Source organism: Coregonus lavaretus (genome assembly GCF_964263955.1).
Source record: "Coregonus lavaretus genome assembly, chromosome: 10".
Taxonomy (NCBI): domain Eukaryota; kingdom Metazoa; phylum Chordata; class Actinopteri; order Salmoniformes; family Salmonidae; genus Coregonus; species Coregonus lavaretus.
The window spans coordinates 12,351,222-12,374,215 of NC_139997.1; the positions used below are offsets into that span (position 1 = coordinate 12,351,222).

The window sequence follows — 22,994 nt, forward strand, 5'->3', positions numbered from 1 at the left end:
GCGTATCACAAGCACCAACTGGCAGTGGGTGGAAACGTCAGTCGTCTCGTCAGCTTGAATGGCGATAAAATCAGCACTCTTTACTTCCTCCAGGATGTAATCCTTAAGCACTGACAACATACAGTCCAACAGCTCGTTCTGTATCGTCTTTGACGTGCCCTTAAAAACGGTAGCTGTCTTCAGGTGCTCCTCCAGCACACTGTCGAGGGAGGCAACAAAATCCACTAAGCCCCGGAAAATGCCGGGGTTGTCCGAGGAGTCAGTCTCCTCGTGCCCACGCAAGGCCAACTCAAAAGCCCCACAGAACTTCACACAATCGATAATTTTGGATAGAATGTGCCTGTTTTTATCCACCTCCTCATTGTGTTTCCTCACCGCAATCCTGTGGCCGTCATCCAGCTGCGTAGCAATGTTCACCCTTCCTAATACAGCTAGCTTTACAGAGTTGTCCATGTGTGCCCTGGTGTTCTCATGTTTCTTTACCTTCTCTGACAGGTGCTTCATATCCCTCACTCCGGTACCTGTCCATGCTGAATCTGACCCCGTCGTTTTAAAAAGCAAGCACGGAAAGCAAAATAAAGCATTAGCATCAGTGCACCCAGCTAGCCAAGCCTTCCTGGTGTACCAGCTACGGGAGAAGCCGCGCATATACTGCTTCCCTTTCTCGCTAGCCTGCTGTCTGATTGAGAGGTCAGGTTGATCTGGGCCCAGCTCTTTCACCCGAACTTTCTCTGACAAAGTTCTCCTCTCAAACGGATCTTGGAGGAGAGATTTCACCGAGTTAGGGTTGGGTCTTGGAGGAGTAACGTTTGCGTTCGCCATTGTCGTCTAGTAAAAATGGCGCCACTGGAGCCCGGTCCTTATTTTATCAGGGGCGAGCTTGGGGCGATAAAATAATCGCCCTCCTTGGATTCGAATTAAAATCGCTGATTAGCTACATTTTATGTCATACATTCATATCTTAAATTAGCAATTGGCTTAACTGCTACGTAGACCCGCCTCCTCGGGGCACTTTCTGTATCGCCCAGAGCTGACGAGGCGTTTGACAGGCAGAGGAAAGGTTTCGAATATGATTTTCTATCATATCTTACACATATTACTGTGTGCATTCCATATTTCAAACACACAAATATTGACATACTGATGTTTTTATTATTATTATTATTATTTTTATTTTTTTATTTTTTATTTATTTTTAAAAATAATTTTATTTAAGGGGGCGGCGCCCTAGCGCCCTCTATCGGCCAGCCGCCACTGCTACCTGGTTAAATAAAGGGGAAATAAAATAAAAAACACAGACTGTGTAAATGTTTTGTTAAGCTTGCAGCTGCATAGGGCAGGACTACACCACGCAAACCTGCATAAAGCAAGCTCAGCCCTGTGAGTTTTATTGTCCAATAATGTTGCTTTCTCTATGTATAGGAAACCCCCCTAGTCCTTCTTTAAAATATAATTCATATGAATAAGTACAAGGTTGTTGCAGTTTGACAAGGTTGCTCCTCCCCAAGGCCAGGAGTTTTTCCAGGAGTTTATAAAAAACCATGTGACCTGATTAGAAAAACTCTGCTCCCATCATAGCCCATATTAAACCTTTAAAAAAAACAGATTAATCACGTCATACCATATAAGGTCCAGAGTTTTGCCTGGTTAGGTTACCAGATCAGGAAAACTCTATGGGCCCAATAAATGTTTTTTTTCGCCACACTACTCTGGGACCTGTGCTGCCACCTCTTTGTCAGAGGTCACATTTCCAAGATTTTGCTATTATAAAGACTGGGCGGGCACCTGACTTCAACAAAACAAATAAACCCGCACACCTCTGTCCTGTCTGAAACTGAAATGTTTTGAGAAGACACGTCAGAGGAATTCAAACGCAGGTCATCCATGTGATGGATCAAACCGTGTTACTAAATGTCATTGGGTTTTCTCCCCTGGTAGGCTCCTGTCATTTCTCCTATGCATGACAGATTTTACCATGACAGAAGCACAGCAATTTACTATGCATTGCATACTGTACTTTTAATAGACACGCGCCTCCCCAGCCTAACCACACCCCCCCCCCCTACTTACTTCTCGCTCTCTCTTCATTGCTTCCGTGAAAAGGAAACTTCACTACGCGTTCTCTGTCAGAGTCTGTGTGTAAAGAGAGCGATATATAAATTAGCACAGCGCATAATTTCAACGTGATGGGACATTAACCGAAGACAGACCGAGCTTTGCAATTAACTTCATCCTTTACAACAACAACACACTGGTGTGGTATCAGGGGTTACCATGCATAGAACAACAATCTGACTGGGAAAATTGATGACAAGTTTACAGATCTCAGTGGGATTGTAGCAGCAGCAAGCGCAAAGGACACATACCTTTCGTTTGACCTTGGTCTAAGAAGGTTGAAGAAAAATAATGATTTTTCTCACTCCAAGTCATGTACGTAAAGTATGCTGGTGCAAAGAGTAATGTAGGAAAAAATCGTGAAATCTTGTAATTCACTGTGAAATGAGTTTATAGCTTTTACCAGAGCATGACATGCTGAGCACAAACCACGTTTCCATCCACAGTTTTTATGCGAGTAAAATCATACATATTTTGTCATAAAAACTGTTGCGCTAAATAACAAATGTGCCTGCCTACTCTGGTCTTGGCACATGCGCTCTATCCAACAGCTCCCAGATACAGTGCGGGCAGGCTGTGACATGATGAGATTATTATGAATAAAAGCAGTCAAACGGCAGTCAAGCAGCGATCATCATGTCACCAGAATAAGATCCTCGATATTTATTGGAAAGGAGCACCAAGCTCATCACTGTGTACTTTCACCACCCTGTGAAGTTCACCATAATTTATTTAATCTGTAGCCTAATAAACTGCATGGTTACCCCTAGTTGTAGTGGAGGACCGCACACCATATCATCGCGTGATTTTTAAAAATATACAGTATTACTATACTGGCATAAAAACTGTGGTTGGAAACGTGGTTATTGCTAGCAATTCAACTAAATTCAATAAACTGTATTTATCCTCAAGGGTAACACAATCTCACACTCAACTCGTGCAAATATGTACAAAAGGGAATTCTGCAGATTTCGTGTGTTTTTAGTGCGTTTTTATGAGGCTTAATTAGTTTGAAATTACACACATTTTTGTGTGACTTAATTCGTAGGGGAAAAAAATATTTTGGGGGGGCAAACTTCGGAACAATCTTTTGAAAGTTATTGGAGCAATGCTTTTTGGGCAATGGTGTTCTACACTGCTTTTTTTTGTGTCCCAAAAATTAACAACCCAATATTGTTACTCAACCAGGTTGTCACCGAAATACTTATAATAGTAGCCTTACGTTGTTGTTTTTATGCCAATGCTGTTTTCTATGCATGTTTTTGATTAATACTTTGGGATACTGTTGCTATGTCAGATTTTATGAGGGTTGCCAGATTGGAGTATAAAGCTGTATTTGTCTGTTTTTTTTTGTGGTATTGATGAAGGTATTTGATTGGGGAATTAATTCATCAATAAATGTGGGGAAAGAGAAGACCTGCAAAAAATATCTGTTTGGTTAAAATTCCCCTGGTGCAACTGCATGGTAATTGTAACTATAACGAGTCTGGACTATGCTCAATTAAGCCATATCAATGCAGTTAAACAGGTTAATGTAAAATAATTAATTATGTTGGCTTACACTTATGGCACTTCATAGGTCGTTTCATGATGATTATTACGGTCGTGTCAATCATGTTATATACATAGGCTATTGTAACAAGGCATATGCCTGCATTGTAGGCCTACTGCCTCTGCCCAGAAGCCTACTAGGCTTTCATGGCAACGGCTGTTGGAGCTCACTTTGCCACGTAGGAGCACTAGTTAGAGTCCCTGTTGCAGCTTTCACTTTCTTCTGCTACATTGGTGGCAGCGTTGGGATCACGTCCAGCTCACGTCTAGTTATGTGATCTAGTGGTGGGAAGCATTTTGTTTTTCAACATTGTGTTGGGTGTAATTACATTGATATATCTGGTGAACAATGGATAAGCAACAATGGGCGTGATGGATCGAAGTAGTCACTACAGGTGTGGTCAAGCCTTACATCAGTTGCCTGAAGCTGAATGGAAAGTGCTATGCTCTGACCAGTTATTCAGAAGAAAATCCTCTGTGACTGTCTAATTTACATAAGTTAACTTACCAGTGTGGACCCAAAACAAACACATTCTACACATTTACAAACTACCTGTTTAAAGTGTTATTATAACCATGGTGTTCTTTTGTTACTGAAGCTTATATATCAAATAACCTGACAATGATCCACATCATATGGGTAGACAAATAATGTGTGTTATGCAGCAAAACACAACTATCATTTTTTTAGGATGCAAACCAATAATATGAATCACTGTTGATTCATCCTGTTCTGATCTAATGAGATGGATGTAGGATTTCCTACGGCCTAAAATCAAGGCCTTTCCCGTCATGAAGGATGAAGCTAGGCCCCTCTTGGTTCTCATTGGTGAAGACTGAACTCAAGTTAGGGGTTATGTGTCAGACTCTCCTATGCCACTATTCCCAACATGCTATATCCCAGAGGTTGTAAATAAACCCTTTTAAAGCTGATAAACAGTACCAGTCAAAAGGTTGGACACACCTACTCATTCCAGGGTTTTTCTTTATTTTTACTATTTTCTACATTGTAGAATAATAGTGAAGACATCAAAACTATGAAATGACACATATGGAATCATGTAGTAACCAAAAAAGTGTTAAACAAATCAAAATTATTTTATTATTATTTAATTTTTGGAATTTCTTTCCTTCTTAATGCATATGAGCCAATCAATTGTGTTGTGACAAGGTATGGGTGTTATACAGAAGAAAGCCTTATTTGGTAAAAGACCAAGTCCATATTATGGCAAGAACAGCTCAAAAAGCAAAGAGAAACGACAGTCCATCATTACTTTAAGACATGAAGGTCAGTCAATCCAGAACATTTCAAGAACTTTAAACGTTTCTTCAACTGCAGTCGCAAAAACCATCAAGCGCTATGATGAAACTGGCTCTCATGAGGACCGCCACAGGAAAGAAAGAGTTACCTCTGCTGCAGAGGATAAGTTCATTAGAGTTAACTGCACCTCATATTGCAGCCCAAATAAATGCTTCACAGAGTTCAAGTAACAGACACATCTCAATATCAACTGTTCAGAGGAGACTGCGTGAATCAGGCCTTCATGGTCGAATTGCTGTAAAGAAACCACTACTAAAGGACACCAAAAAGAAGAAGAGACTTGCTTGGGCCAAGAAACACGAGCAATGGACATTAGACCGGTGGAAATCTGTCCTTTGGTCTGATGAGTCCAAATTTGAGATTTTTGGTTCCAACTGCTGTGTCTTTGTGAGACGCAGAGTAGGTGAACGGATGATCTCTGCATGTGTGGTTCCCACCGTGAAGCATGGAGGAGGAGGTGTGATGGTGTGGGGGTGCTTTGCTGGTGACACTGTCTGTGATTTATTTAGAATTCAAGGCACACTTAACCAGCATGGCTACCACAGCATTCTGCAGCGATACGCCATCCCATCTGGTTTGCGCTTAGTGGGACTATCATTTGTTTTTCAACAGGACAATGACCCAAAACACACCTCCAGGCTGTGTAAGGGCTATTTGACCAAGCAGGAGAGTGATGGAGTGCTTCATCAGATGACCTGGCCTCCACAATCACCTGACCTCAACCCAATTGAGATGGTTTGGGATGAGTTGGACCACAGAGTGAAGGAAAAGCAGCCAACAAGTGCTCAGCATATGTGGGAACTCCTTCAAGACTGTTGGAAAAGCATTCCTCATGAAGCTGGTTGAGAGAATGCCAAGAGTGTGCAAAGCTGTCATCAAGGCGGTTTTATAACAGGTAGTGTCCATTTATTTACAGTAATGTGTTGATTTAATTATTGCTTTCTTCAGTGGAAATACAGAATATGTATAAAATACCAAATATACCAAAAGCTAAATAAAGCAGAGATTTATGACTATTTAACCATGTTAATCATTACTGAAACATGCAAACTACAAACATTTAACCAGTTAAAGATAATGAATACATGACAACTAGATACCAATAAAATGTATAACAAATTATTCTTACAAAAGTCAAGTTGGCTATAACATGAGTACAAACAAAGTGAATGTGTGTGTGCGTGTGCGATGGTGTGTATTATAATTTCCCATCATAAAAATGTATCCTCATTCCCCAATCAAATACCTTAATCGATACTAAAAAAGAAGAATTAATCATCTGTATTTTTCCTCCAATCTGGCAACCATCATAAAATTCAACATAGCCTTGAATAAAATGCATTATGAAAGACTGTGTTATGAACACGAAAAAGTGGAGCCTTGTATTAAATGCACTATGAAGAAAAATTGTGTAATGTAGGCTCCACGAAATATGAAATGCGTTATGAAGAACATCGTGTAGGCCTACTGTTGCCCACACAAAAAAAGGGCCCTTCTGACTACAAGTGCACCAGTATCCCAAAATATTAAGTGAAAACAAGCATAGAAAACAGTATTGACATTAATAAAAAAATTTAAAAAACGTAAGGCTACTATTGTATTATAATTATTTTGGTGACAACCTGGTTGATTAACAATATTGGGTTGTTTTTATGTAAATAAATGTGGGTAGCCATTGCCCATCATGCACTGCTCTAATAACTTTCAAAAGATTGTTCTGAAGTTTGCCCCACAAAAATGTGCGTCTTTTCCTACTAATTAAATCGCACAAAAATGTGTATTTTCAAACGAATTAAGCCACACAAAAAGTAACTAAATCTTTTTGTACATATTTGCACAAATTGAGTGTGAGATTGTGTTGTCAAGGGAAGTACTGTTGCTGTGCAGGCAGACCATATACAGTACAATAAGGTACTACATCAGTAGTGTAGGGTAAACACAGTTGACCCACTATTGTTTTTTTTGTTGCTACAGTTTACCAGCCTATTATCAGCCTCAAAACATCATCCGGTTATGTTTTTGCAAAGAGTTAGGCATCAACCCATTGTAGCTTATGTCAATTGCTCATGCTCCCAGCAGGCTTTGCGGTGGCAATGGGAAAAGATTAGCGTCAACCAATCGATGCTTATGTCAATACAGCGCAGTCATTGGGAAAAGATGAGTGTCACAGGGTTGAGGCTTATGTCAATACATTTCATTCAACAGGAAAAAATGAGTGTCAACCAATTGATGTTTATGTCAACACATGGCAGACAATGGGAAAATATGTGTCATCCAATTGAATCTTAGAGTGGTGGTAATCCACAATATGGAAAGCACATTTTTGCATTCATTTAATTGTTGAAACAAATCGTTGAAACAAAACTCCACCCCCTCATTGCCACTACAAGTTATGACAGCCTCTGGTCCCATAATATACAACATTGAAATTTGTGGTGCTTTTAATAACCATTTTGCCTCAACTGGCCACCTTTTTTGAAAGAATAGTTTCTGAGAGTTACTCTAATTTCTCTAGAGGGAGTTTATTTAACTCGAAACAGATTATAGAGGATGATGTACTCCCAGTCACACAATCATATTTATTTTAATTTCAACCATTTTATGTCTGTGATGTATTTAGTGCCTTGCTAAATATCGCTGTAAAAAAAAAATCCACAGGAGCTTCACTTGACCCCTTCTTAATACAACTCTCTGTATTGTTGAATCTTTAACCTGTATTTTTTAAACTTAAAATCAAATTGTATTTGTCACATGTGCCGAATACAACAGGTTCACCTTACAGTGAAATGCTGATTTACAGTCGTGGTCAAAAGTTTTGAGAATGACAAAAATACTAATTTTCACAAAGTCTGCTGCCTCAGTTTTGATGATGGCAATTTGCATATACTCCAGAATGTCATGAAGAGTGATCAGATGAATTGCAATTAATTGCAAAGTCCCTCTTTGCCATGAAAATGAACTTAATCCCCCAAAAACATTTCCACTGCATTTCAGCCCTGCCACAAAAGGACCAGCTGCCATCATGTCAGTGATTCTCTCATTAACACAGGTGAGAGTGTTGACGTGGACAAGGCTGGAGATCACTCTGTCATGCTGATTTAGTTAGAATAACAGACCGGAAGCTTTAAAAGGAGGATGGTGCTTGAAATCATTGTTCTTCCTCTGTTAACCATGGTTACCTGCAAGGAAACACGTGCCGCCATCATTGCGTTGCACAAAAAGGCTTCACAGGCAAGGATATTGCTGCTAGTAAGATTGCACCTAAATCAACCATTTATCGGATCATCAAGAACTTCAAGGAGAGAGGTTCAATTGTTGTGAAGAAGGCGTCAGGGCGCCTAAGAAAGTCCATCAAGCACCAGGACCGTCTCCTAAAGTTCAGCTGCGGGATCGGGGCACCACCAGTGCAGAGCTTGCTCAGGAATGGCAGCAGGCAGGTGTGAGTGCATCTGCACGCACAGTGAGGCGAAGACTTTTGGAGGATGGCCTGGTGTCAAGAAGGGCAGCAAAGAAGCCACTTCCCTCCAGGAAAAACATCAGGGATAGACTGATATTCTGCAAAAGGTACAGGGATTGGACTGCTGAGGACTGGGGTAAAGTCATTTTCTCTGATGAATCCCCTTTCCGATTGTTTGGGGCATCCGGAAAACACCTTGTCCGGAGAAGACAAGGTGAGCGCTACCATCAGTCCTGTGTCATGCCAACAGTAAAGCATCCTGAGACCATTCATGTGTGGGGTTGCTTCTCAGCCAAGGGAGTGGGCTCACTCACAATTTTGCCTAAGAACACAACCATGAATAAAGAATGGTACCAACACATCCTCTGAGAGCAACTTCTCCCAACCATCCAAGAACAGTTTGGTGACGACCAATGCCTTTTCCAGCATGATGGAACACCTTGCCATAAGACAAAAGTGATAACTAAGTGACTCAGGGAACAAAACATCAAAATGTTGGGTCCATGGCCAGGAAACTCCCCAGACCTTAATCCCATTGAGAACTTGTGGTCAATTCTCAAGAGGCGGGTGGACAAACAAAAACCCACAAATTCTGACAAACTCCAAGCATTGATTATGCAAGAATGGGCTGCCATCAGTCAGGATGTGGCCCAGAAGTTAATTGACAGCATGCCAGGGTGGATTGCAGAGGTCTTGAAAAAGAAGGGTCAACACTGCAAATATTGACTCTTTGCATAAACTTTAATGTAATTGTCAATAAAAGTCTTTGACAGTTATGGAATGCTTGTAATTATACTTCAGTATACCATAGTAACATCTCACAAAAATATCTCATAACACTGAAGCAGCGAACTTTGTGAAGACTAATACTTGTGTCATTCTCAAAACTTTTGACCACGACTGTACAAGCCCTTAACCAACAATGCAGTTTTAAGACAATTGCTCCTGTTGTTATCCCTAACATCTGGCAAGCAGCACATGTCCTCCCCCTACATAAGGGCAGAGATCCTTCTGACTTAGGTTGGAGATTGAGCAGTAGTTATCTATCTTGCCTAGCCAAGGTATTAGAATCCCTGACCAACTCCCAGCTAAGAACTTTAACTTCTCACTCTATTCTAAATGTTAACCTGTCTGGTTTTAGATCTGGACATAGCACTGTTTCAGCCACTATGATTGTTTTAGATTATGTGTTAAATTGCCTAGATCCAGGACCTCTATACCAGGCGGTATCAGAGGAAGGCCCTAAAAATTGTCAAAGACTCCAGTCTTGGTGTTCTCTCTGCTACCGCACGGCAAGCGGTACCGGAGTACCAAGTCTAGGTCCAAAAGGCTTCTTAACAGCTTCTACCCCCAAGCCATAAGACTCCTGAACAGTTTATCAAATGGCTACCCGGACTATTTGCATTGTCACCCCTTCCCCCCTTCCTTCACCTCCCCTCCCCTCTTTTACGCTGCCGCTACTCTCTGTTTATTATCTATTGCGAACGGATCAGCTTGTCCGAAGCACCCTAACACAAGCAGGAGGCATGATATTAACAGACTAGAGGCAGTGTTCAGGTTGGGGTTCCTTTACTTTTGTATTGCTACTGAACAGGTTTTCTTTCGCCCGAATAAAATAATTCCAATACAGGGTAACGTCCCACGCTGAAACAACAGCGTAACAAAAAAAATAAACATAAACTAAGCCGTTGACCAAAAGGCTGTGGCTCAAAAAGGGAAAGCAAAACAACAGCTAAAAAATAATAATAATTGGTCATTTAGCAGATGCTCTTATCCAGAGCGACTTACAGGAGCAAATAGGGTTAAGTGCCTTGCTCAAGGGCACATCGACAGATTTTTCACCTAGTCGGCTCGGGGATTAGAACCAGCGACCTTTCGGTTACTGGCACAATGCTCTTAACCACTAAGCTACCTGCCGCCCCTATCGTCTATACATAATACTCCTGTCTTTAGACTATCGTCTACACATAATACTCCTGTCTTTAGACTATCGTCTACACATAATACTCCTGTCTTTAGACTATCATCTGTCTTTAGACTATCATCTACACATAATAGTTACAGGAGGAACGCTTCTCTCTATCTAAAGTCTGCCTTGGTTAACAGAGAGACAAGGTGCCCCAGACGAAGAAGCTTTCTTTAATGTAGGACAATACACTCAGGTCCCCGTCTCTACTCCCAATCCTCCCTCATCTCCTCTCCTGGCACACCTATATAGAGTGGTCCTCTGTAGCTCAGCTGGTAGAGCACGGCGCTTGTAACGCCAAGGTAGTGGGTTCGATCCCAGGGACCACCCATACACAGAAAATAAATAAAAAATGTATGCACGCATGACTGTAAGTCGCTTTGGATAAAAGCGTCTGCTAAATGGCATATTATTATTATTATTATTATTTATTATTAGGAAGACAAGCAATTAGTGGGCCCAGCTGTGTGCTAATTGGCTTTACACTGAGTACCTATCCCATGAGGAGGGTGTTGTCGTGTTGTCTTCCTCCGGCTGGTCACTGAACTCTCACATAATGCATTTAACTCTACCTACATGTACATATTACCTCAATTACCTAGACTAACCTGTGCCCCTGCACATTGACTCTGTACCGGTACCCCCTGTATATAGCCTCGCTACTGTTATTTTACTGCTGCTGTTTAATTATTTGTTATTTCTTTATTTTATTTTATTTTTTTAACTATCTATTTTTTACTTAACACTTTTTCTTTAAACTGCATTGTTGGTTAAGGGCTTGTAAGTAAGCATTTCACTGTTAGGTCTACACCTATTGTATTCGGCGCATGTGACAAAAACAATTTGATATCATAAAAATCATTGTGCTGCCTTATTTATAGACCTTCCAAGGCCTTCGACGCTGTTGATCATTCCCTACTCATTCAAAGTGTCTGAAATGGGCCTGGATCAGGAGTCTTGCAAATGGTTTAAGAACTATCTGACAAACAGATAGTTCGGGGCACGCGTAGACAAGATGGCGTATTGAATAGAAATCGGTACGAAACACCTCAAGATAAAAACATAATATTCAAAATCAGTAAGTTAGACTAAATATGAGCATTTCATATATTCGCAGTTAATATAATTCAATCTGGATAATAACACAAAACAGATCATAAGGCTAGAGAAATATATCGACAAATATTACAACAACACGCAACACCCAAACATGACTGAAGACAAGCGTGGAGAGCCGATCCCCAAAAGGAAACGCGACTCATCGACTGATACAGATGATATATGCTTTTCACCACTGCGTATGGTAAGTGTGGAAAGCGACCTGTTGAAGTCGATAAATGACAAATTGGGCATACTAGAATTGGTCAGTAAAGACGTAAAAGAGTTGAAAGCGAGTCTTCAAATGAGTGACGAAAAAGCTTTGGTAATGGAGAAAGAAACCAAAGAATTAAAAGTGACAGTCTCTAAAATGGAAACGGACGTTAGGGAACTAAAAAAGGAGAACAATCTTCTGAGAGAAGCCTTACTAGACATCCAAACTAGATCGATGAGGGAAAATCTAGTACTTACGGGTATTCAGGAAAAGGAGGGAGAAATAACAGAGAATATTATGAAGGACTTCCTGCATACAGCGCTACAAATCCCACTCGAGGCTGTCGATAAAATCCAACTCGAACGTGTACATCGTTTAGGAAAAAGAGGACAGAAATATGAGCGCCCAATCGTTGCCAAATTTGCTTTTTTTAAGGATAAAGCTATGGTGAAAAGCCTAGGAAAAATACTTGCTGGCACGAAAATAGGCATGAATGATCAGTTCCCGAGGGAGATTGTAGAAAGGCGCAAAGTTCTGTATCCAATCTTCAAGGAAAACAGATTAAAAGGGAAACGTGTTGCACTAGTGGTGGATAAATTATATATTGACAACCAAATGTTCAGAGACACAAAGACTACTCCATGGCTATTCTAAAAGTTGTAATAGAGGAGTCAAATATTGGAGCACCTGATACTAGCAATGATAGGGATTGTAATATTAAATAACATTTATAGTAAGTATAGTATTTTATAAAAGGATAAAACGATATAACAAGCAGAATAATACATATTTAAATACAAATAATTAGAACATGGCTTTTTTGGCGGGAGGTTGTTGTTTTGGCGGATGGTTGTTGTGGTTGGTCCTGTGTTCTCTCTGGCGTCCTTTCCCCCTTGCGGCAGATGTGGATGCGGGTGCGTTTACACGCTCGGCCCATTTATTCCCCAGTCAACCATGTGGTGTGCATTTTTGTGTTTGAAAAGGTGCGGTGTTAAGTGAGTGAGAGGGGAAATGGTTGCATATCCCAGAGCCGACCGGGGGTCTATGAGCAGGGGTAGTGAGAGAGAGCTTTCAATTTTGTGTAGATGAGGGATATACATTTTTAAATATAGTATACATCTAATCTAATTTTTCATTGTCCTATCATGATGGAAAGATCCCTAACCCTATAACCTGGACACCGACCTGAGCGACCCATACACCAAAGAGAAGTTCCCATCTCTTTTATGGACCTGCTGTGAATATGCAGCCTAAACAGAGAAATAAATGCTGTCAGAGACCTACTTGAGCAGCACCGCCCCCTCAAGATTCTGAGCCTGCCTGGCAGGGTTGGTCCTACAAAGCCAGAGCCCCCTGATGGGAGAGCATAATATACAAGGAAATTCTCAAAGCTGCTAATGAGAACCTTGACGACCTTTTACCTAGCCGGTGGGGATTCCGGTGGGGTACGCCCACCCAGGTAGTGGCAGTGCTGGCAACACTGGCTGCAGTAACCCATGGGGAGGGGGTCACACTCGGACAATCAGAGAGGGGGTTTATCATTGTAGCCCAGGTGGCACAAAATAATCAAAGGTCTGACCGCATGGAGATGCTTGGGAAAATGGTTACAACAGGGGATCAGAGTGTTTGTGTCTCAGGTGAAGAGGGTGGATCTGATCTCCATCACCTAGGACTTGACATAGATTAAGTAGATTAATCAAATCTCACATTGTTATCAATTTCTGCTCAATCTGCATGCTTTCTCAATCAGCTTTAACTGTATGTGCACTCGTAAATCAAGTTATTTCTCGAGTTGGGCTCTGGGATATAACAGCCGTTGAGTATCTGATTTTATGGTGGATTGTGGAGGAGGGGGGTTGAGTGTGTTGGAGTATGTGAGTATGTGCATGTGTGCTTGTCTGGCATCTGTTGTGGGGGGGTGGGGATGTTGGGGGGGAGGGTATGGGATGGACCACGGGAATTATTTGCTAGGATAATAATTGCTTGTCAATGAATTAAATGTAATACAATGGCAATCCGGGTTATATGTTAGAATCCTACGCGTGAACTGCCGACATTATTACGCATATTAATTGATAATGATGGAAAATAGGATATGCATAATTTTAAAAAAATAGTTATATATATATAGAGGTGAAAGCATTGGAAATGCTTTTGGCGGTTAATCTGCTTCTGTTTTGTGGGTGGTACTGTGTGCTGTTTTCGATGGATGGGTCCTGGCCTCTCGGGGCCTTAGGGATGCGGAGGGACGTGGGTGGGATGCTGATCACTGGGATGACGGCTCAACTTGGGATGGGGAGTGGCTTTAGCGGGGGAATTAGTGGAGAACAATTGAAGGGTTGCTCCGTAGCAGTGCAAATATCACGGTACAGCTATATGGACACTCAATCATTACGCTATTTTTTATTGGTAAATTTACAAACATATAAAATGATAAATAGACTTGAAACTTGTATCTCATTATGGTGTATGGTGAAATAAGTATAGACAGTTATAATTGTAATGGCTTAGCTGATAATAACAAAAGAAGAACAATATTTACATGGCTCAAAGAGAAGGAATATAATATCTATTGTATACAGGAAACTCATTCAACAATTCGAGATGAAGTAGCGTGGAAAAAAGAATGGGGGGGGGGGGAATATACTTCTCCCATGGGCAAAGAGATTCAAAAGGGGTGATGATATTAATTAATAGTAATTTCGATCCGAATGTGCATATTGTACAAATAGATACACAAGGTAGATGGATTATTTTAAATATGTTATTGGACCATAAACAGATATGGCTCATTAACCTTTACGGACCAAATAATGATGATCCACAATTCTTTGACAATATATATAATAAATTATCAAGCCTGAAAGCAACTCAAGACAATATTATTATGGTGGGGGATTATAATACTGTTTTAAATAGCTCAATGGACCGTAAAGGAAATCACACCACAAATAATCACCCACATGCTCTTAAGGAAATTGTGAATGTCATGGATACATTAGAACTAGTAGATACAGTGGGGAAAAAAAGTATTTAGTCAGCCACCAATTGTGCAAGTTCTCCTACTTAAAAAGATGAGAGAGGCCTGTAATTTTCATCATAGGTACACGTCAACTATGACAGACAAAATGAGGAAAAAAATCATGAAAATCACATTGTAGGATTTTTAATGAATTTATTTGCAAATTATGGTGGAAAATAAGTATTTGGTCAATAACAAAAGTTTCTCAATACTTTGTTATATACCCTTTGTTGGCAATGACACAGGTCAAACGTTTTCTGAAAGTCTTCACAAGGTTTTCACACACTGTTGCTGGTATTTTGGCCCATTCCTCCATGCAAATATCCTCGAGAGCAGTGATGTTTTGGGGCTGTCGCTGGGCAACACGGACTTTCAACTCCCTCCAAAGATTTTCTATGGGGTTGAGATCTGGAGACTGGCTAGGCCACTCCAGGACCTTGAAATGCTTCTTACGAAGCCACTCCTTCGTTGCCCGGGCGGTGTGTTTGGGATCATTGTCATGCTGAAAGACCCAGCCACGTTTCATCTTCAATGCCCTTGCTGATGGAAGGAGGTTTTCACTCAAAATCTCACGATACATGGCCCCATTCATTCTTTCCTTTACACGGATCAGTCGTCCTGGTCCCTTTGCAGAAAAACAGCCCCAAAGCATGAGGTTTCCACCCCCATGCTTCATAGTAGGTATGGTGTTCTTTGGATGCAACTCAGCATTCTTTGTCCTCCAAACACGACGAGTTGAGTTTTTACCAAAAAGTTCTATTTTGGTTTCATCTGACCATAAGACATTTTCCCAATCCTCTTCTGGATCATCCAAATGCACTCTAGCAAACTTCAGACGGGCCTGGACATGTACTGGCTTAAGCAGGGGGACACGTCTGGCACTGCAGGATTTGAGTCCCTGGCGGCGTAGTGTGTTACTGATGGTAGGCTTTGTTACTTTGGTCCCAGCTCTCTGCAGGTCATTCACTAGGTCCCCCCGTGTGGTTCTGGGATTTTTGCTCACCGTTCTTGTGATCATTTTGACCCCACAGGGTGAGATCTTGCGTGGAGCCCCAGATCGAGGGAGATTATCAGTGGTTTTGTATGTCTTCCATTTCCTAATAATTGCTCCCACAGTTGATTTCTTCAAACCAAGCTGCTTACCTATTGCAGATTCAGTCTTCCCAGCCTGGTGCAGGCCTACAATTTTGTTTCTGGTGTCCTTTGACAGCTCTTTGGTCTTGGCCATAGTGGAGTTTGGAGTGTGACTGTTTGAGGTTGTGGACAGGTGTCTTTTATACTGATAACAAGTTCAAACAGGTGCCATTAATACAGGTAACGAGTGGAGGACAGAGGAGCCTCTTAAAGAAGAAGTTACAGGACTGTGAGAGCCAGAAATCTTGCTTGTTTGTAGGTGACCAAATAAAATGCAAATTAATTACTTAAAAATCATACAATGTGATTTTCTGGATTTTTGTTTTAGATTCCGTCTCTCACAGTTGAAGCCAGAAATCTTGCTTGTTTGTAGGTGACCAAATAAAATGCAAATGAATTACTTAAAAATCATACAATGTGATTTTCTGGATTTTTGTTTTAGATTCCGTCTCTCACAGTTGAAGTGTACCTATGATAAAAATTACAGACCTCTACATGCTTTGTAAGTAGGAAAACCTGCAAAATCGGCAGTGTATCAAATACTTGTTCTCCCCACTGTACATTTGCAAAAATCCTAAAAACCTGTTTTCGCTTTGTCATTATGGGGTAGTGTGTGTAGATTGATGAGGGGGGAAAAAAACAATTTAATCATTTTTAGAATAAGGCTGTAATGTAACAAAATGTGGAAAAAGTCAAGGGGTCTGAGGACTTTCCGAATGCATAGGCTATGCGCAGCACTTCGTTGAATTTATCGAATCAGTTATTGTTTTTTTGCTCAAACTGCGAGCAATACCTCTCAAAACACAGGGATGTCGATTCACATGGGACTAGTATTATCAGGGGAGTTTGCCAAAAAACAGTAGGTTATTCTGGCTGGAATTTTTACTCTCCTGCCATGTAAAAATTACTGCCATGGCAGATTCGGACGGGACCAAAATGACAGATGTTGAGTTTTGTGCTCGTGCACATAATTACATTATCCGGTCCAGGGTGTCTGGGATGATGGTGCTGATGTGAGCCATGACCAGCCTTTCAAAGCATTTCATGGATACAGATGTGAGTGCTACGGGGCGATTGTCATTTAGACAGGTTACCTTGGCGTTCTTGGGCACATGGACTATAGTGGTCTGCTTGAAACATGTAGGTATTACAGACTGGGACAGGGAGAGGTTGATAATGTCAGTGAAGACACTTGCCAGCTGGTCGGTGCATGCTCTGAGTGCGTGTCCTGGTAATCTGTCTTGTGACAGTTAACCAGTTTAAAGGTCTTACTCACATCGGCTACGGAGAGCGTGATCATACAGTCATCCGGAACAGCTCAATGCGAGCATAGAAGGTATTTAGCTCATCTGGTAGGCTCGCGTCACTGCGCAGCTTGCGTCTGGGTTTTCCTTTGTAATCTGTGATAGTTTGCAAGCCATGCCACATCTGACGAGTGTCAGAGCCGGTGTAGTAGGATTCGATCTTAGTCCTGTTTTGATGCTTTGCCTGTTTGATGGTTTGTTGGAGGGCATAGCAGGATTTCTTGCAAGCGTCCAGATTAGTGTCACGCTCCTTGAAAGCTGCAGCTCTAGCCTTTAGCTCAGTGCGGATGTTGCCTGTAATCCATGGCTTCTGGTTGGGATATGTACGTATGGTCACTGTGGGGACGATGTCATCGATGCACTTATTAATGAAGCCAGTGACTAATTTGGTAAACTCCTCAATGCCATCGGATGAGTCCCAGAACATATTCCAGTCTGTGCTAGCGAAACAGTCCTGTAGCTTAACATCCGCTTCATCGGACCACTTCCGAATTGAGCGTGTCACTGGTACTTCTTGTTTGAGTTTTTGCTTGTAAGCAAGAATCAGGAGGATAGAGTTATGGTCAGATTTGCCAAATGGAGCGCGAGGGAGAGCTTTGTATGCATCGCTGGTATCGCATCCCTCCAATAGAGTTCCAGACCCTTTATGCCAGGGCTGTCCAACCCTGTTCCTGGAGAGCTACCCTCCTGTAGGTTTTCACTCCAACCCCAGTTGTAACTAACCTGATTCAGCTTTTCAACCAGCTAATTATTAGAATCAGGTGTGCTAGATGAGGGTTGGCGTGAAAACCTACAGGATGGTAGCTCTCGAGGAACAGGGTTGGAGAGCCCTGCTTTATGCCATGGAGCATTGAAGCGGTTCTGGCGGCTCATGGTGGCCCAACGCCCTATTAAGACACTCTATGTTGGTGTTTCCTTTATTTTGGAGCGGTTACCTGTACAAAGGCTACATTTCTAAATGTTTTAATAAATAGGTGTTTTTTATGGAAAAAGATATAGGCCTTTTTCATTTTCTGCCTGCATTGGCTCCTTGGAGACCATGCTCGCTTAACAAAATCGATGGATTGAATAATAACTTTACTATATTGTAGCCTACATAACACATAAAACATTTGAATATTGAATAGAATATAGTGATTCACATAGTAAAATGTATAATGTACCGTGAGCTCCAAAAGTATTGGGACAGTAACACATTTTATGTTGTTTTGTATTCCAGCACTTTGCATGTGAAATTATACAATGACTATGAGGTAAAAGTGCAGACTGTCAGCTTTAATTTGAGGGTATTTACATCCATATCGGGTGAACTGTTTAGAAATTAGAGCACGTTTTGTACATAGTCCCCCCATTTTAGGGGACCAAAGGTATTGGGATAAATTCACTTATATGTGTATTAAAGTAGTCAAAGGTTTAGTATTTGGTACCATATTCCTAGCATGCAATGATTTCATCAAGCTTGTGACTCTACAAACTGTTGGATGAATTTGCTGTTTGTTTTGGTTGTGTTTCAGATTATTTTGTGCCCAATAGAAATGAATGGTAAATAATGTGTTTTCATTTTGGACTCACTTTTTTTGTATATAAGAATATAATATGTTTCTGAACACTTCTACATTAATGTGGATGCTACCATTATTACGGACAGTCCTGAACAAATCATGAATAATGATGAGTGAGAAAGTTACAGACACACAAATATCATACCCCCAAGAAAGACATGCTAACCTCTCACCATTACAATAACAGGGGAGGTTAGCATTTTTTTGGGGGGGGGGGCGGTATGATATTTATGCCTCTGTAACTTTCTCAATCATCATTATTCACGATTCATTCAGGATTATCCGTAATCATGGTATCATCCACATTATTTTAGAAGTGTTTATAAACATATTCGTATTTACAATAAAAGTGATTGCAAAATGAAACATTACATTATTTATCATTCATTTCTATTGGGCACAAAATAATCTGAAACACAACCAAACAAATACAACCAAAACAAACTTTAACCTCATAGTCATTGTATCATTTCAAATCCAAAGTGCTGGAGTACAGAGCCAAAACAACAACACGTGTCACTGTCCCAATACTTCTGGGGCTCACTGTAATACTGCTTCATAAACCTGCTAGTTCATGAAGAAAATATGTCCATTCATCATTATTCACATTTCAATTGGACACTAACATGACAAAACAGAAACCATAGCTACTCTAATTGAACCTATATGGACGCATACTGTGTAATAGCCTAAGTGATTATTAGAAAAAAGTAATAAAGCGTACATAACACCACTGCCATTAGCTTCAGAGTTCTAGTATAGACCCCAGTGTGTGTTCTATGGGCTCTCAGCTCTGTTTCTTCGTCTTATCTCTGACCCTAACCCTCAATTCATCTCCATGTCTTGGCTCAACCCTAACCATAGCCCTGTGAACCCTGTGACACTCATCTTTTCCCATTGACTGGAATGTATCGACATAAGTGTCAATTGATTGACACTCATCTTTTCCCATTGACTGAAATGTATTTGGGGTATTTATTAGGATCCCCATTAGCCGCTCCAATTGACATAAGCAAGCGTCATTGGGTTGATCGCTAACTTTTTGATAAAATGTGACATGATGACGTTTTCCTGTGATATCATGTTGACTTTACAGAGCAAGGTGACTATTTGTGTAATATTTATTTAGCCCAACAGTCATTTAAGCAACAGATCGAATAACTAGCTATCTAGTTAGTTATTTATTAACTATTATTCTTTTGTCTCACCACAGAATGAAAATTAGATGTTTTTTTCCAAGCAGACTGCGGAAGAAGCATTTTATTTATTCGTTATCGTCGCTGCTGGTGATCTGTGCCTTGCTGCTGCTCTGCCTAAAGGTCACTGTTAAATACAGCGTTACTATTGAACCGTATGAGACTACCGCAGGCTACGATGACGTCGAGCCTCCCCACCGCTACAACATTGACTGCAATGCCATCTACAACATGGATCCGGTCGAGGTAGGGAAGTCGCTGGCCATCAGAAAACAAGCGGTGGTGTGGGAGCAGGATGAGAGCTTGATCAACCTGACCTCTAATTGCCCGCGCTACCTCCGCTCCCGGGGCTATGGGGACGTCCAGGTGTCTGAGGAGGAGCAGGCCTTCCCCCTGGCCTACTCCCTGGTGGTCCACAAGTCTGCCTCCATGGTGGACAAGATCCTCCGGGCCGTCTACACCCCCAACAACATCTACTGTATCCACTACGACCTGAAGTCATCAGAACTGTTCAAAGAGGCCATGGAGGGTGTGGCCCGCTGTCTGCCCAACGTCTTTATCGCCTCTAAGCTGGAGACGGTGATGTACGCCAGCATCAGCCGCCTCAAAGCCGACCTTAACTGCCTGTCTGACCTCATGGGGTCAGAGGTCAAGTGGAGGTATGTCATCAACCTGTGCGGTCAGGACTTCCCCTTGCGCTCCAACATAGAGCTGGTGGCCGACCTGAAGAAGCTCCAGGGGGGTAATATGATGGAGACGAGTCGTCCCAGCAAATACAAGAAGCAGCGTTTCTCCTTCCACCACAAGCTGTGGGACACTGAGTACATCCAGAGGCCGGTGAAAACCGGCAAGGCCAAGGAGCCTCCCCCACACGGCATCCAGATGTTCATCGGCAGTGCCTACTTCGTGCTCTCGCGGGAGTTTGTCACATATGTGAACACGTCTGCGCTGGCCAGGGACTTCCTGGCGTGGTCGAACGACACCTACTCTCCAGACGAACACTTCTGGGCCACTCTGACACGGGTGCCGGGCGTGCCAGGCGAGGTGCCCCGGGCCCAGGCCGACGTCACAGACCTAATGAGCAAGACCAGGCTGGTGAAGTGGAATTACCTGGAGGGACCGCTTTACCCAACATGCACAGGGAAACACGTCCGCAGCGTGTGTATCTACGGGGCGGGGGAGCTGAGCTGGCTCCTGAACTACGGCAGCTGGTTCGCCAATAAGGTGGACCCCAAAGTTGACCCAGTCCTTATCCAGTGTCTGGAAGATAAATTACAGGAGAAACAGAGACTCTTGGTCAAGGCTATGAAGTCACGACCAAAGACTCCCTCCTCAGGAAAAGGTTAAATGAATGATTTATTGATTAATAATGGCTTAATTCATGTTGGAATATGGACTATTGTAATGATAGCACCATTTTGGTATTTTTTAAGATTTTTGTGTTTGAGTTGATTATGTCAGAAACTTAACTGAGGTTTGCTTTATGGTACATATGAAAGATGAAGTGGAATGCTGGATGAGAGAGACTGTCAGGTCTCTGGGTTAGGGTTAAACTCTTGTTTTGCAAATTGATACTTGAGGTTGGGAATGTTAGTGATAAATAAACCCCTAGTGAATGTACCCACATGACAATGCAGAATAATGAGTGTGTATTTAATGGTGAATGTACCTACCTGATGATGCAATATAATGACTGTGTATTTAATGGGGAATCCAGAGGGTAAACAGGGGAAATGTCAGCTCTGGATCAATAGTTTCCACCACACTTAACAGCTGGCTAAAGTTGCCTTTACAAACAGAGTAAAGCCACTAATGAGCACACATGAGCACTCCTATTAGAAGTGAAACAGCCTTTTTTACCAGGTTTTTCGAATTGAGATAAAGTCTCTTTTAACTGGTCATACTGTATATTCAAAAACGTTTACTACTCAGATTAGAAAAAAACATTTACTACTAAGACTTTTACTACTCATATTAGAGTGAGTTAGTCAGACCTCCAAAGATGTGAAAAAGTTATTATAATGGATGCCAGTTTTTGTGTGTGGCATTTCCATACAAGGTCTTGGCATCGCCATACAATGCTAATTAGCTATGTTACGTTCCCCAGCAAGAAAACCTAAAATGTCGCTCAAACAGAAGGGAGAACTAACAAAGAGTCACTGACAACAAACCAATCGAAACAGGTGGGGTTTTAGGAGGGGTTCTGAAAGACAATCATGGGGGTGTCCACTGAACGTTGGCTAGCAACAACAACTGGGACCTAAAAGACACCCACCATGAGCGCCAACTAAATTTGCCCAATAAGAGGCAAACAAAAGAAAAAACCCCAGACCAAACTTAGACAGGAAGCAAACCAAAAAGTGGAGCAAAACGAAAACGGGGAAGATCAGATAAAGGATTGTCTTTCTAGAAATCAAATAGGGAAAGCCAACTAAAGGTGTTGACCCTCCACATCGCGCAAGACAACTGGAGCACTGGGCCAGCCAGGTGAAACATCTTCCGTCTAACGAGATGGACAAGCCAGCACAGGTGTAATACATACTGACTAATGAGGTTACACCAATCGGTGCGCCCTACGTGCTAAGGCGCAACCTCAAAATATAAATGGAAAACCAAAACTTGTAACACCTTCCCCCTTATATACAAATATATACAAATATATTATATACAAATATATCCTATATTTTTGTTGGACAAGTTTGCTCACCACCAACAGAAAACAACTTCCATTTCACAACAACCTAAATGCGTCACCTTCTCCAATATAAACATGGTGTCTACTGGCTGTCAACAATTAAATACAAGACAAAACAGCCACCTCTTATTTATTTTAAAATGTAAACTCAACAAAAAAAGAAATGTCCCTTTTTCAGGACCCTGTCTTTCAAAGATAATTCGTAAAAATCCAAATAACTTCACAGATCTTCATTGTAAAGGGTTTAAACATTGTTTCCCATGCTTGTTCAATGAACCATAAACAATTAATGAACATGCGCCTGCGGAACGGTCATTAAGACACTAACCGCTTACAGACTATATATAGGCAATTAAGGT

At 41.5% G+C, this 22,994-nt stretch overlaps 1 protein-coding gene across 1 annotated transcript; it reads left to right on the top strand.

Moving 5' to 3' along the window:
• Nucleotides 1-2,086: 2,086 nt before the first annotated feature.
• On the top strand, nucleotides 2,087-21,570 carry LOC311136420 (beta-1,3-galactosyl-O-glycosyl-glycoprotein beta-1,6-N-acetylglucosaminyltransferase 4-like). The gene is made up of 2 exons (XM_084170544.1): nucleotides 2,087-2,430; nucleotides 19,958-21,570. The coding sequence occupies exon 2, from the start codon at nucleotides 19,959-19,961 to the stop codon at nucleotides 21,285-21,287; it is 1,329 nt and encodes a 442-aa protein (XP_084026670.1). The 5' UTR covers nucleotides 2,087-2,430; nucleotide 19,958; the 3' UTR covers nucleotides 21,288-21,570.
• Nucleotides 21,571-22,994: the final 1,424 nt, after the last annotated feature.